This window comes from Lathamus discolor, chromosome 19, assembly GCF_037157495.1.
Source record: "Lathamus discolor isolate bLatDis1 chromosome 19, bLatDis1.hap1, whole genome shotgun sequence".
Taxonomy (NCBI): Eukaryota; Metazoa; Chordata; class Aves; order Psittaciformes; family Psittacidae; genus Lathamus; species Lathamus discolor.
Genome location: NC_088902.1, coordinates 2345416 through 2361035, shown reverse-complemented (window position 1 = coordinate 2361035; position 15620 = coordinate 2345416). Strand labels below are relative to the sequence as shown.

The following is a 15620-nucleotide window of genomic DNA, read 5'->3' as shown; positions in this document are numbered from 1 at the left end:
GCAGCGCTCTGCTTTCTTCTACCCCTTTCCTGGCCTCCTGCAAGCCATCGTGTCCCTTCACTGCCTGGACACTGACCTCTCTGCCCGAGCCGTATCCTGCTCTTCATCTTGGCTCTCAATCTGGTGTCATTCTATCCTCATGAGGAGAAACAGGAGCCAGGAGCTGGCTGGTAACTGCACATCAGCACCCACCGATACAGGAGGCAGAGCTGCCTGGGCACTGGAACCTCAGTGTTCATAGAATCCCAGCCTGGTTTGGGTTGGAAGGGACCTTAAAGCTCATCCAGCTCCAACTGGACGCAACAGGGACCCCTTCCACTGGAGCAGCTTGCTCCAAGCCCCTGTGTCCAACCTGGCCTTGAGCACTGCCAGGGATGGGGCAGCCACAGCTTCTCTGGGCACCCTGTGCCAGTGTCTCAGCACCCTCACAGGGAAGAGCTTCTTTATATCCAACCTAAATCTCCCCTGTTCAAGTTTAAACCCATTCCCCATTATCCTGTCACTGCAGTCCCTGATGAAGAGTCCCTCTCCAGCATCCTTGGAGCCCCCTTCAGACACTGGAAGCTGCTCTGAGGTCTCCACTCAGCTTCTCTTCTCCAGGCTCAGCAGCCCCAGTGTTCTCAGCCTGTCTTCAACCCAGCGCATTTAATGCTTTTGGTAGCTTCTAAGATGTTTAAATCACAGTGGCTCCTCTCCCCAGCCCAAAACACACATCAGGAGCCCAAACTCAAGTTGGATTTTATTCTTTATTCCTTTCCTCTGCTTCCAGCTGCCTCCCATGTTCCAGACCCCCTCATGGCTCTGCAGAGCTCATGGTTTCAGTTTTCCTCTTAGCAAGAACCTTTCCTTAAGGAAAAGCTCCCCCCTTGCAGGGTGGGGAAGAAAAGCTTCAAACACGAGGAGATCTCAGGCGCTGGCAGCTCTGAGCCGGGATCTCCAGTGGTGGAACAGAACAGTTTGAGCACGTTGTGCCCCTGCTAGGAAGAGGGAAAAGAGCCATTTATGGCAGGCAAATGTCTATAATTGCCAAGCAAGGGCTCCCCTGGGCTCTGGAGCAGCCGGGCTGTAGGTGCTTGGGTTATTATGGGCTGCTTTGTATGGTAAAGAGAGCCTCCGGTTGCCTGCTCGCTGCAGAAACTGCTTCGCTCAGGAGTGCTCTTGAGATGGAGGGAGGGGAAAGCAGGAATCTGGGACCCTTTGAAGCTCTGTTTCCTCTTCCAGCCTCCGCAGGTTCCAAGGGCATGGAAAGGAGGCAAAGTTATCATGGAGAGAGCTGCAGGCACAGCAGGGAGCGGAGGTCCCCGGAGCCCCGGCAGCCAGCACTGGTGGCTCGCATGGGATGGATGGGTTTCCTGCTCCACTGGGCCATGTCCGTAGGGAGCATCCATGATCCGGCCCCTCTACATGTTTTCAGTGGGGAAGGGCTCTTTGCAGCAGGGTTTGCCTCACAGCTACGTTCCCAGCTCCTTCCACTCATTAGAAATGCACCTTTTCAGGTTCACAAGTCTCCAGGTGGTTTTCCAATGGGAAGCGAGCCTCCATGTGCATCAGGAGACAGAGGCACGTACTGAGAAGTGAGCTGCTTTTTGTGAACACAGAGCAGGTGGGTGCCGGCAGCAGGGTCAGCCCTGTCCTGCTTTGCTGTGACTCAGTTTTACCTCCTGGGAATAGGGGGGAAGAAATCATAGGATCATGGAATCACAGCATGGTTTGGGTTAAAGGGACCTTAAAGCCCATCCAGCTCCAACCCCTGCCACGGGCAGGGACCCCTTCCACTGGAGCAGCTTGCTCCAAGCCCCTGTGTCCAACCTGGCCTTGGGATGAGGCACGTTGTTGCTTTTACAACCAGTATCTGTTCCTCCTGTGACAGCTCATCCCATTCTCCATCCTTCCCCATCCCTATCACAGATCTTCCCTTTGCACAACTGTCACCTTGTGGGGAGCAGTGTCCATGCTTTGGATCTCCAGTCATTGCTATTGGCATCTCTCAGCCACAGTGACTGGGCTTTGGTGCCTGCTGGAATTCCAGAGGTGCTGTTTGCTCCCAGCCGGCCTCATTGACCTCCCTGTAGGACACAGGGACATAGCTGTCTGGGGTGGGAGTGGGACCATCCCTGCCATTACTGGTGGGTGGGGTACAACTGGGTCCCAATAGCATTAATTATAGCATGAGCTGGTGATGAGCATGTGGAGGACAAACACTGGTCAGCAGGGATGCACTGCAGCCAGGGTGCCCAGTGATCCTGGTGGCTCAGGATTATCAATGCGCTTGGGCCCAGGGATGCTTTGAGTATCCCATCGCATCCCATCCCTGGCACACCTCCTGGAGACTGTTTCCGGGATAACAAAGCCCTGCTTCGATGAAGGAGCTTGAAAAGTGCCTCCTGTGTGAAGCTCCTGGGTTCTCCTAAAGCCAGACCTGAGTCCTGAGCACAAATTGAGCAATAGATCAAGGCCTTGGCCAGGCACCAAAGTCTGACCTGAAACCGGCTCAGGAATCCAGCCCCCACCTTCCTCTGCTCGGATGGACGCAGATAAAATCACGACTCTTAATTTCCCCTCCATAAGGGTAGAAGAATGCCCCCAGAGACGCTGCTAAAGCCTCCTTGGTGCTGAACCACTGAAATATGAAGAGGGAGCTGATGTGCTCCGGTGATTGAGAGATGTGGCTCTGCCCCGAGAGCCAAACCCACACGAACTCTCTGTGCAACTCAAAGCCATGCCCAAACCCAGAGTTTTGAGTAAATGATCCCCACTTTAATAACTAACCCAGTCTGGTCACACCCCCCCGGCAGCGCTAGGTGGATTCCAGCTCTGAAGTCAGGCATCTCATAGACCTCAGAGCAGCTTCCAGTGTGTGAAGGGGGCTCCAAGGATGCTGGAGAGGGGCTCTTCATAGGGACTGGAGTGATAGGACAAGGGGTGATGGGTTCAGGCTGAAACAGGGGAGATTTAGGTTGGATCTAAGGAAGCTCTTCCCTGTGAGGGTGCTGAGGCGCTGGCACAGGGTGCCCAGAGAAGCTGTGGCTGCCCCATCCCTGGCAGTGCTCAAGGCCAGGTTGGACACAGGGGCTTGGAGCAAGCTGCTCCAGTGGAAGGGGTCCCTGTTGTGTCCAGTTGGAGCTGGATGAGTTTTAAGCTCCCTTCCATCCCAAACCATTCCATGATGTCTTCGGCTCTGGCCTTGCTGGCTTTCTTGAGCAGCAGACCTTTCTGTGGGACTTCTGCAAGAGGCAGAGACATGGAAACCACATCAGCTTCCTCTGCTGGCGCCTGCAAAGAGCGAGCAAACACAAGCAGGTCTGCCTTTGCTCTGATGCTCAACTGGGCTTCAGTGGTACCCGCACACGGCTGTGCTGGCGGCGTGTGAAGCGGAGGGCGGGTGGATGCAATGTGGTGCACCCTGTCCAGGTGCAGCCTCCCACCAAAACCCCACCAGCCAGGGAGGGCGAGGAATCCTTGGGAACAGCCTGGAGCGGTCCTGCAGAGTCCACCTGCTCCCCAGGAGCTATGTCCCCAAGCAGGGATCAGCCTCTTGGGAAAGGGCACCTCCCAGATGTAAGCCCTGGAAGGGAGTGGCCCTGCTTTATCTGGCCTGGCTTTGTGCTCTAATTGATGTTTGCAGGCTTTGCTGGGCTCTGGGAAGCAATGGCTTCTTTCCCATTTGTGGGTGTAGCCTGAGAAGAACCCCAAGGACCTTCTCCCACTGTCCCTTCCCTCCCTGGAAGCCTGGACCGCGCACACGCTGCAGAGAGAAGACAAAAGTCCTCCCATAGATTTGCAGACAGGGCACATAGAGACCACAGGGAGGGACTGGGCAGAGCTGGGGCAGTGTGGATTATACCTGCCTTAATCTGTGCTGTGGAGTTGAGCTGGTGGGGAGGGAGATAAGGGGAAACCAGATCCATATGGCCACATCCGTAGGCTGAGCTGGTAGCAAGATTCAGCTTGCTATAGACTAGAGGAGGCTGAAATCTGGATGTCCCAGAGCTTCTTCTCTCTCTTCTCTTCTCTTCTCTTCTCTTCTCTTCTCTTCTCTTCTCTTCTCTTCTCTTCTCTTCTCTTCTCTTCTCTTCTCTTCTCTTCTCTTCTCTTCTCTTCTCTTCTCTTCTCTTCTCTTCTCTTCTCTTCTCTTCTCTTCTCTTCTCTTCTCTTCTCTTCTCCTCTCCTCTCCTCTCCTCTCCTCTCCTCTCCTCTCCTCTCCTCTCCTCTCCTCTCCTCTCCTCTTCTCTTCTCTTCTCTCTTCCCTTCCCTTCCCTTCCCTTCCCTTCCCTTCCCTTCCCTTCCCTTCCCTTCCCTTCCCTTCCCCCCTTCCCTTCTCCTCTCCTCTCCCCTCCTCTCCTCTCCTCTCCTCTCCTCTCCTCTCCTCTCCTCTCCTCTCCTCTCCTCTCCTCTCCTCTCCTCTCCTCTCCTCTCCTCTCCTCTCCTCTCCTCTCCTCTCCTCTCCTCTCCCCTCTTCTTCACCAGTAGCTGCTATACTGAGGCTTTGATGTGTGCATGGGACTGACTTGATCTCTTCAGCCTTGCGGGAAGCACAGAACTTCCCAGCACGGTCCCATTTGCTGGCTGACTCCCGATGTCGTGTAGAGCCTTTGAGCGATGGGCACTGTGGTGGTATTCAAGATGCTGCAATCAAAACCGCTTTCATCTGTCCCCATCTCCTGCTCTTCTCCTCAAAGCATGGGTTAATAAACTGCTCCTCAGCCTTTCCAAACCACCCCCAAGCCCAGCAGAGCCTCTCGGTGCCGACATGAGCAAGGTCAGTAAATCCAGTCACCAGCTGCTACAGCAAGGCTCCTGTGGTGCTCCTGCCCACCTCCTTCACTGGTCCATGGGGTTGCCATGGAGCTGCAGCACCGTCTCCCTGCACTCGCGCTCTATGAACGCTGATCTGGGCGATGTGCAGCTCCCTGCCTGAGCTGGGGTTTGGCAGAGAAATCCCATTCTCACCCCGTCAAAAGCCCCTGTGTTGTGCTTTCACCAGCCTGGCGTTGGTTGGTTTTAACTTCTCATTTCTAAGAATAGAAACCGCCCTATTTCGTAGCATGGCTGCGTGTCGGTGCAGCGTGAAACCCCCCAGTGTAACCCTGCAGCTCCCTTAGAGGGAAAGGGCTCACATCCACACCCAAGGAGGGACTTTTGCCTGACGAGCTCATAAGAAGGGCCCCGTGTCTCGCTTCTGCTTAGCGGCTTGGAGCGAGATGCAGTACCTCCTGGGCTCGGTCTCCTGCCGTGCTGGTTGCCTGTGTGTCCCGCGTTAGCCCACCTCCCGTGGCTGTCCATGTGGGTCTTTGTGGCTCCGGTGGCCTGTGTTATTGGTGGGTTCATCACCAGAGCTGATGGGGGCTTTACCCGTTCCCAGCAATGGGGAGGGAAACGATGTTTTGACTGAAGCCAGGGTTTATTCCGGGCCTTTCCATAGGGGAAAAGAGGAGAGCCCAGGGAGGCAGACACACCCCAGGGTGCTGCAACAGGGAGAAGTGCCTCTGCACACATCTGTGCTTCCCATGTGCTGTTTACCCTGGGCTGGAGGGGAAGATGTTATCACCAAGGGGCAGGACAAGGGGCACGTCACACTGCTGTGCCTTGCTCCATTGCTGTGATAGAGCCAGGGCTCTGCTCTCTTTATGTCATAAACAAGCCCGTTCCAGGCTTTACAGCTGACAGCTTTCTCTGGACCTGCCTGTGCAAACACCTCCATCCCCACACGGCTCGGGGGCTGCTCTGTTCCATCATCCCCTCTCACCCTCTCGAGCTTTGTTCCACAGGAACAGGGGTAGGTGGAGGCAGTCGCAACCTGCACAGAGGATGTGGAAAAAAAGCAATAACCAAATGCAAAGAACAGGAAATCGGCGTGGGGTCACCTACGCACCTTCCCCGAGCAAGCAGCCTCATAAGGAACCGCAAGGCTGAGCTCCGTCTCTGGCTGATAACACTGAGCCTTGAGCAAATGTCCTCTAACACAAGACACCATCAGCGTAGAATCATAGAGTCATGGAATGGTTTGGGTTGGAAAGGACCTCAAGATCATCCAGTTCCAACCCCCCTGCCATGGGCAGGGACACCTCACACTAAACCATCCCACACAAGGCTTCATCCAACCTGGCCTTGAACACCGCCAGGGATGGAGCACTCACAGCCTCCCTGGGCAACCCATTCCAGTGTCTCACCACCCTAACAGGAAAGAATTTCCTCCTTAGATCCAATCTAAACTTCCCCTGTTTCAGTTTGAACCCGTTACCCCTTGTCCTGTCACTACAGTCCCTGATGAAGACTCCCTCCCCAGCATCCTTATAGCCCCCTTCAGATACTGGAAGCTGCTCTGAGGTCTATAAGCATGGGTTCAGTGAGATGCTCGTAAGACCAAGGAGAAACCCCAGAGTACACTGAAGGCAGCTGGAGCCAGCGAGTGCTCAGCACTGCTGGAAACTGGGTCCAAAGTCCTAAGGAGTTTGAAGGAAAAGCAATTCTCTGCGTGCGACTCCCTTGAATACAGCAACGTTTGCTTCCCAAAATATTCCTGAGCAGATGTGACGTTCACAGTGGGCCAGATAAGCTGTTTTCCACGAGGGAACATGGCATGCGGTAAGGAAAGTGGACCAGAGGGAGGCTGTTCAAAGGCAGCCCTAGGAACTGAGTGATCCCTCCTGAAGCCCTGGGCTTGGGCTACAAAAGCCTCAATGCTGAGGGTGCTCAGGCGCTGGCACAGGGTGCCCAGAGAAGCTGTGGCTGCCCCATCCCTGGCAGTGCTCAAGGCCAGGTTGGACACAGGGGCTTGGAGCAAGCTGCTCCAGTGGCAGGGGTCCCTGTTGTGTCCAGTTGGAGCTGGATGAGTTTTAAGGTCCCTTCCATCCCAAACCATTCCATGATTCTATGATCCACACACGGATCCACCCAGGAGCAGAGGGGAGTATTTAAAGGTCCCTGATATCCTGTCCATGAACCCGCCTGGACATGCCCCCAGTGTGTCCTGACATGTCCCATCCACAAACCCCAAGGCACTTGGAGCATGGGGAGCAGGAAACCGAACAAACAAAGGCCCAAGCTGACAAAAGACATTCAGGCACCAAAATAGGGGCTTAGCAAAGCCCAGTGAGGAGCTGGAGGGTGGAAGGGTGCCCAGCCTGGCTGTGTGCTGTAAATGCGGGCTATTCTAGCAGCCAACAGGTTAAAAAGGACTCCTTTACGTCCATATCCTCCCTCTCCCCCCGCTCAGTTGCATTTCACACGGTTCAGTCACAGCCTTATTTCACAACCGGGTGTTTTGAAAGGACTCTTATTAGCTCTAAGTGTAGGCTGGGCTCAGGGCTCTTGCTTTATTGTTTACCCTGCCTGCTAGGCCTGTTTCTGGGGTCAGGCCCAGGTTGCCCATTACACTGGGATTAAACACACCAGCCCAGCTTACCCCTGGGCTTTTTTCCCCTTAAATTCCCAGTGATTTGGCTTAACTGGGGTTAGGGATGAGGTGGCTGCTGGCGCTGCCCTCAGAACTGTCTCTGGAGCCAGACAGAGGGATTTGAACCAATACATCTGTTGGTTTGAACCAATACATCTGTTAGCTCTACACCGCAGAGCTGTCGCCGGATTACTTTTCCCCCTTCATGTAAAGCAAGCAAGCTCTTGGCTTCCCAAATCTCTAAATCACCTCCAAGTCCTTCTCAAAGACTGGGGTAAACTGGGAGGGATGCGGTCAGCAGCGACAGCGAATGCGGGACAATTCCCATCAGGAGGATTTGAATGGTAATTCCCTGTAACCATTCTATTGCTCCTAATAGAGGAGAGGATTCACACTGCGGCTGTCGGACCATCACGGTATTGGAGGAGGAGAGCTCGGAGCTGGTTCGTGGCTCCTGCACGTTGAAAGGGGTGTCTTCATGCCCCGAAATCACAGCAAGGCCAAGCGCAGCGTGGGCACAGTGCCTTGTAGGTGCACATGAAACACTGGGAGTTGCTGACGGTGAAGGGAGCAGCTCCCTCTGTCCATGCTGAGTGTGAACCCTTGATGGAAAGCCAAATGTTCCCCTTTTACTGTCAAATTTCCAGCTCAACTGGTTTGGAAGCTCATTTGGATAAACAGGGCCCGAGTGTTTGAAAGCCTATCTGCACTTCAGGTTCCTGCCAAACCAGTCGCAGATCCAGTCTGGCCAATTGCTATGGAGAAGTTTATTGGGTTTTGTTCTCTTTTTTTTTTCTTATGCTTCACTTGAAATCTAAACGCTCTCAGCCATTTCCAGCTAAACACAGAGCAGAAACTCATCCCGAAACCCAGTTCTAACTTCTCTTGTTCAAATGAAGTCCATTTTCTAATGGTCTGTTTCTTGTGGAACGCCTCTGGAAGCACGTATGGAGTCTGATGCCCTGCCTTTAAGGCATCAGGCTGGAAATCCTGGGCACATAACCCGCTTAGAGCTCCTTGAGCTCCACAGGAAATCTCTTCTTGGAAGGGCTTAGCAAAGACAAGCTGATTTCCCAGCGCAGGGCCTGTGTCTGACCGTAGGAGCACACACAAGACAAAGGCTCTGAGCTGTGCAGAGGCAGCCCGTGGAAAGCCCATGATTAAGGAACAAATGGAAGATCTGAATTTGGAGCATGGTGCCACCACTTGCGGAGCAGGGGGGACCAGGGGAACCTGCCTGCCAGGGCCGCATCAGCACCAGCACTTAACCAACACTGTTAGCCCTAATGGCAAAGGAACCTGCGCTTGCTATTAGTGCAGGCTGGAGGACAGGAGACCTCTTGCTCCAATTACTGTCCAGTGACTCAGGGCTGGATGATACCACCCAAGTACCTTTTAATGTGTTCCTTCTGCTGGATGGGAAAAAACAAGCCCTTTTCCCTGCTCTCAGCTTGCCTGGATGGATTGTGAGCTCTGCTCAAGCCTCCTCTGCTTTACAGCACAACAGTCAAGGGGTTATTTTTGCTTTGGCTTTTAGGGAGCTGTTGGTACAAAGGGGATCTCCTTCATGGGATGGTTCTCTTGCTTCCTAGCGTGCTGCTGGCGGTGCTGGTGTGTTTGAAGCAGTGAAGCTGTGCATGGACAGGGCTCGCACCCAGGGGCCTCTGGCTGCTGCAGCAGCATAACCCATGCCCCCTGCCCTGCGCTGGGTTTCGCATGCCCCGGGGGGCTCCTTCGTGTGTGCTGCTGACTTCAAAAAGAAGAAGAAGAAGGGAAAAAAAACCCTCCTTAGACTTTAATCCTTGGGTTTATTTCAAAGCTTACAAAGGCAAAGCTGGTTTACAGCAAGAGATTTGCTCGATTCCTCGTGGATGAATGGAGCGGCAGATGGAGAGCGGAGGGGAGGACTGGGGGCACCCTTGGCTCTTTCTTCCTCCTTCTTCCCCTACCTCTGCTCCTGCTTCCCAAAGCGCTTTCCTTGGAGCTGCACAGAACATGAAGGGGGTCAGCACAGACCCTTGCTTGGGCGCTATCTGTTGTATCAGGGAATCACGGAATGGGTTGTGTTGGAAGGGACCTTAAAGCTCACCCAGTTCCAACCCCCTGCCAAGGGCAGGGAGACACCTTCCACTTTGCTCTGTTGGTTACCCATTGCTCCATCCCCATCCTCTCATGCTTCAGGCGCGAACCCCCCTGTTAAGAGTGCGTGCCAGTAGGAATGCCAGAGGTCAATAAACCGAAACTCCAGCAAAAAGCCTCCCAAAACCCTCTTGTTTGGGAGCTACGGGAGTAACTGAAGCTGCGTCACCTGGCTGTAAGGGAGCTGGGAACCTCTTCTGAGGCGGGCAGGCAGTGGTGGCTCGGCAGGAGCTGTGGCAGGGCAGCATTGGCAGCCGTGTGCCAGCTGCAGCGCGCTCCTCCTCACCAGGAACACCGGGAGCGGCACTGTGGTGTCTCCACGGGGCTGCTCCCGGGGCACAGGCAAACCCAGATGATCTAATCCCTGCCTCGGTTTATTTCAGCTGCACCCACCGCTTGTGGAGATGCCAAATGAGGCCCCAGCCATAGGAGGAGAAGGCGTTTTCGCTGGGGATCACATCAGAGCTGCGGCTTCAGTGCATGCCAAAGGAGGCATCTGAGGCTGCGAGACAATGCCTTGGAACAAGCCCGCTTCTCTGCCAAGGGAATATTCATTCCGAAATCCCATCCTGGTTTGATACTGACTCTCTCATGGTTGATCAAAGCCAAGGCAAGAAAAGAGTTTGGCCTCCTCCTGCTGCTTTAGCTTGGGGCCAGTTTCAGCAGGAGCTGCCTTGGTGCCAGCAGCCGGGCAGCTCCTGCTTTGTGGTGGCTTCACGGTGCTGCTGGCACCGCACTAAGCACCGGGGCTGTGTGCTCCTCCTCTGCCCTCTCGCTGGGCTGGATGGTGGCAACCGAGGACGCTTGGTGCTGCTCCGCACATGCCTTGGCTTGTTCTCCCTGTTCCGTGATCCGACACGTCCTCTGCGCTGCAGCCACCTCCCCTGGGATCCCGCTCATCCTCCTGCCCGGCTTGTGGCCGCAGGGAGGGATGGTGCCCTTGCTCCTCACGCTAAGTGCTCCTCAGCAGTGAGACAACAGTGGACATGGCAGGGGTCAGTGTTCACGCTGTTGGGACCTATTGGAAAGGATTTCGCCTTGTTCAGGGAATGGGGATGTGTCCTGGGGAAGGACATTTGGTGATGGGAGCCTGGTGGGGGGGGACACAGGCTCCCTGCACTGGAGACAGGAGGGTGTCACTGCCCCCAACCACCCCAGTGACCGCTCTGTGCTGTTTGGGCCAAGGCAGTTCCACTGGTCCAGTGATGCCAGGTACATCCCAGTGCCCGTGATGGGCAGAAGCCCCGAGGCCGGGAGCAGCCGGAGAGGAACCGACATCGCGGCGAAGGGCACCAGGACCGGGGGGGGGGGTCACCTCGGACACCGGGTACCCCTAGAACCGGATCCCCGGGTGCCCCTGCGCTGGGGCAGGGGGGCAGGGACATGGGGGGGGGGGGCAGGGCCCCATCTCGACCCCGGCCCCATCCCCCCCATCCCGGGTCAGCCCTAAAATAGCGACCGGTAACTGTGCCCCCCCCCCCCCCCCCAGCCGCCGTTGCTATTGCCATCGCGCCGTGACGTCACCGCTTCCCCCGCGCTGAAGTCAGGTTCTATTTGCATACCGCGTCTCTCAGCCAATGAGCGCCGCCACCGCCCCTGACGCCGTCCCGGGCCACACCATATAAGGGCAGCGCGGAGCGGGCGCCGTAGATCGCGCAGGGGCGGTTGAGGAGCTGCTGGTGCCCGCATCCCGTCGCTGAAGGCCCGGTCCCGGTCCCGGTCCCGGTATGAGCCAGCGCCGCGGGCCGCGGCAGGACATGGTCCCCGAGATCGCCGCCGCCGTCGGCTTCGTCTCCGGGCTGCTGCGGACGCGGGGCTGCGTGAGCGAGCAGCAGCTCCAGGTCTTCAGCGGGGCGCTGCGAGAGGCGCTTGCAGGTGAGGGGCAGCGCAACGGCTTCGCGGAGGGGAGAGGAACGCGTTTGGTGTCCTTGCGAGCTCCCTGGGTCTCTCCCAGCAGCCGGAGTCCCTCCTTGGGGTGCCTGCCGGCATCCTCTTGTGTCGGGCACCCGTCTGTGCTGCCCTTGTTGCTTTCGTGCCTTTGGGTGCCCACCCGTGCCTGTCCGGGCGCTTGTAGGGATGCCCGTGGCTCCCTGAGCACCCACCGGTGTCCCTGTGGGGTTGTGGGCCACCACCTTCAGCCCTGGAAGTGAATCGGTTCCCTGCCTAGTCTGCGGGCTTTGTGCAGCCCGTCTGCTTGGAGCCTCTCCTTCTGGGATCAGGGTACAGATGATCCGACGCTGATCTCTCTGCCCTGTGTCGGTGGGGTTGGGCGCTCCCATCCGCACTGGGTGGTTCAAGTGTCTCCTCCCAGCCTGACCCAGCTTTACGTTATCAGCCCTAGGGAGGGGCGGTTGGGTTGCTGCTGTGCTGAGATAAGGGGTAGCAGCGTGCCCCGGAGCTTAGGGAATGACCTGGATGTTACTCCCTGACTGCGGTGGTTTGGTGTCCGTGATACGGTATCTGCCACAGCCACCGCGGTGTTTGAGGTGTTGGGGTCCCATCACTGTGGCTGGGGTGTCTGGGACCCGAAGAGCTGCATTCCTGTGCCTTGGAGCAGTTGAGCGCTCGCATGTGGAGTCTCTGTCTGCTGGAGGCAGCCTAAGGAGGACAGCGAGGTGTGGGAGCCCCTTGGGACCGCAGCGGGACACAACCCTCCTCCGAGCTGCTGCTCACAGCTCTTCCCTTCTCGCTTCCCTTACAGAGCACTACAAACACCACTGGTTTCCCGAGAAACCCTTCAAAGGCTCTGGGTATCGCTGCATCCGCATCAACCACAAAATGGACCCCCTTATCAGCAAGGCAGCTAGCCACATTGGACTCAGCCTCTCACAGCTCTACCAGCTCCTGCCCAGCGAGCTCACGCTCTGGGTGGACCCCTACGAGGTCTCGTACCGCATCGGGGAGGACGGCTCCATCTGTGTTTTGTATGAAGCGACTGCAACGAAACCAGGCAGCTCCTATGGGGTGCTCACCTGCAAGAACCAGCTGATGTTAGGTCGCACCAGTCCTTCCAAGAACTACATCATGACTGTCTCCAGCTAAATACTCCTCTTGTCCATACACTGCCAAGACACAGGCTACTGTATACCTCATGCGAGGATCTATTTTTAAGATGAAGAGCTATTTATATTTTTTAAAAAAATTCCAAGAAAATCCATAATTAAAATATTTGGGCACCGCTTCGGGCTGGAGCGGTGTCTTTAGGTGCCTTTTTTAAAGCTGTTGCAAGCTTATGAGTTTTTATTCTGAAGCCGATATCTACCTAATTAGTGTTGGATGGTCATTTGGGGCTGGTTTGGTCACTTGGGCAGCTTGGAATGGAGGATGAGGGGGAAGAGCCAGGCTGGGAAGTGTGGCTTGGTGGTGGCTCATTCTGTGTCACCTTTTCGCCACCCTGGTACCCAGCACTGGTGCTATATTGCAGTAGTGTTGGGGATGGGATGAAGGAGTTGCTGTCTTCCCTCTGCTAACCTCACCCCTCAGCTGGTCTGATCTCTCTGGGGCCTGGATGAAATGTTTGTGGGAAGCTCACCTCAGGGCTGAGTGATGCTGGGGACCATGGATCCCTTTCTTTTGCCTTTGCACATCTCTGGACCCACTTTGTGAGTATTGCAGCTCTGCTCTGCCCCACTCCCAGCACAAAGTGAGGGGGACCGTGGCCTGCCTCCATCCCCTCCGTCTTTCCTATCTGCTGCTGAAAGGGGGCCACGTGGGTATCTGTGTCCTGTGAAGTGGAGCAAGGCAGAGATGCTCTGGAGGGCTCAGGCTGTGCAGAGGAGGTCCCCAAGATGAATATTGCAGCACTGGAGCACTGCCGGGTCCTGGTGCTCCCTGGTACCTGAATCATTGAGCAGCTGTGAATTACAAAGCCTTTCTGCTATGTGCAGCTTAGACACCAGCCCATGACCCACACTACTCTTGTGTGGCCTCCTGTGAAAGCTGCCTAATCCAATGCTGATGACTTGCCGAGTCACTTCTCCGGAAGAGCTGAAGCAACTCACCTTGTGCTGTGGAGGTTGGTGTGCGAGAACCCCCTTTTCCCTTAATCAGAAGTACTTGGGGGGGTCTCTTCCTCCTCTCTGTGGGGTGGTTGGATGCTTTGGTGTCCTAACGCTGCCTTTAAAGTCACAGCACTTCCTTCTCCTCCCGCTGTGGGTGATGTGGCCCTGAGAGCCGACTCCGCTGACACCTTGGTAAGGGGCATCACTTGGGTCTGATCTCTTGGTACACAAGTTTTGCACAATTAATGCCTGGTCCTGTGCTCTGTCTATTCAGGCAAACCTCCTCTTGTAGTCCTAGGGGTGCTGGACTTCAGGGAGACTCTGCCCCAGTGGTGGTCAGGATTTGGCCCTTAAACCTACAATGGGGTGGGAGCCCAAAGTGCTGCCCCAGGAGCTTGACCTATTGGGAATGAGCCTTTCCCAGGGTGTTTTGTATCTGTTGCCTTTTTCCTTATCAGCTCCTCCAGTGTTCCTGCATTGAGGAAGCAGGACCTGGCCATGGTGGCTTTAATGATACTTTCCCAGCTCTGCCTCTCAGCCCATGGGTTTTAACCTCCCTCTTCTCTGACCTGGCACTGACTGGTCTAACCAGAGTCATTCTTGCCCAGCCTTGGATGAATCAAGTTCTCAGACATTTGTGCAATATATTTCCACACCTTGAGTGCTCTGGGAGAGGAAGGAAGCCTCCAACCGCCACAGTCATTAGCTTGGGTCTTCATAGGTAAGCACAATCCAGCACGAATCCCTGTCTGTGACCCCTAAAGGAAGCTCAGCTCCTTGTAAGCCTCAAATCCTGACTTCCAGACCTGGAAAAAGCAGCCCTTGGAAAACATCAAGTGGGGGGAGTTGTTTGTCCTTGGACCGGGAATAGCAGCCGGTGGCTCTGGGCTTGCATCACTTCCTTCTGCATCACTTGAATTTGTCCTGTCAGCAAAGCTGAACTGAAGCACTTGGGGCTTTTCCCTTGGTGAACTTGTGCAATAGGTGACCTCACTGAGAGGGAGCACTTGGGAGCTTACAAAAACCCATCTCCCTTTCCAAGGAAAAGGGATCTTGGTGCTTCTTGGACCTGCTCACGTGAAAAGCCTGTGGTGAAAGCTGCAGGCAGTGCTTGCTTTGCTGGACCCCTTGGTGATGGGGAGTTTCCTGAAGGCTGGTACTTCCTTGGGTTCTAGTTCTCATGTTCCTCCTTTTGACTCCTTTCCTTTCCTCTTCCCAAAAGAGTTCTTCAGGAGCAGCCCTCACCAAAGGAATACACTAGAATTGCCCTTAACATGCCCTCACTTCCACAACTAAAATAGCCAAGGCTCCTTTTTGTCCCCGGTGTGGAGGAGTCTCATGGTAAAGGGGTTGGATTTTGGCTTCAAACCCCAAACTTTGGGGTATGACCCATTCCTCTCTTGTAGCTGGTTAAAGCTGTGAATTGCTGTTCTCTTGCCTTCTGCCTCCAAGCCTGATGCTCCACCGTGGTGCTGAGTGTGTGTGTATGGATCAATGGGTTGGAGGGGGTTTCTGGTGGGGTTTTTACCAGCTGGACTGTTGACTGGGACCTGCTTTTGTATTGGGTGCAAATGGGGAGTGAGTTTGTAAAGCTACACGTGGAGGGCTCCTCTCACTGTACAGACGTCTTTTTATATCCAGAATGTACAGATCCTTTGTCAGATGCTTTTGTTACTTTAATAAATATGTAGCAGCAGAAATGATGCGTGGTTTCTTGTTGGAAGCTTGGGAAGTGAGGGTTGGGACTGCAGCCCAGATCCCACGCTCGGGAGTGCTGTGGGCTTGGCTCATGGGTGGGTGACTCTTAACATCACCTGTGTCAAGGAGCTTTAGAAAGAAGCTGCTTAGTCAACACGCTGACTCTCACCCTGACCCTCCGAACCCATGGAATGAAGGCTGGGAATGGGTCTGGTGACTAACACGGGGCTGTGGGCGTCCTGCCCTGTGCTGACTGCAGGCTTCTGGCTTGGGGAGCAGCAGTCTGGTGTCCTGCCAGGGCATGAAGGTGTTGTGGAGTCAACTGCCCAACCCTGGGAATGGCACCAATGCTGCAATTAATGACCCGAGTGTGGTGCAGGGGAAGG

The 15620-nt window shown here is 55.3% G+C and overlaps 1 protein-coding gene and 1 long non-coding RNA gene across 2 annotated transcripts; one reads left to right on the top strand and one right to left on the bottom strand.

Annotated features, from left to right (window-relative positions):
* Positions 1-9184: 9184 nt before the first annotated feature.
* LOC136023700 (uncharacterized) lies at positions 9185-11946 on the bottom strand. The gene is made up of 2 exons (XR_010616680.1): positions 11098-11946; positions 9185-10553 (listed from the first exon to the last, which is right to left on the bottom strand). It is a non-coding gene; the product is annotated as an uncharacterized LOC136023700 (long non-coding RNA).
* BTG2 (BTG anti-proliferation factor 2) lies at positions 11200-15236 on the top strand. The gene is made up of 2 exons (XM_065698429.1): positions 11200-11410; positions 12237-15236. Exons 1-2 carry the CDS (start codon positions 11263-11265, stop codon positions 12575-12577), a joined length of 489 nt encoding a protein of 162 aa, XP_065554501.1. The 5' UTR covers positions 11200-11262; the 3' UTR covers positions 12578-15236.
* Positions 15237-15620: the final 384 nt, after the last annotated feature.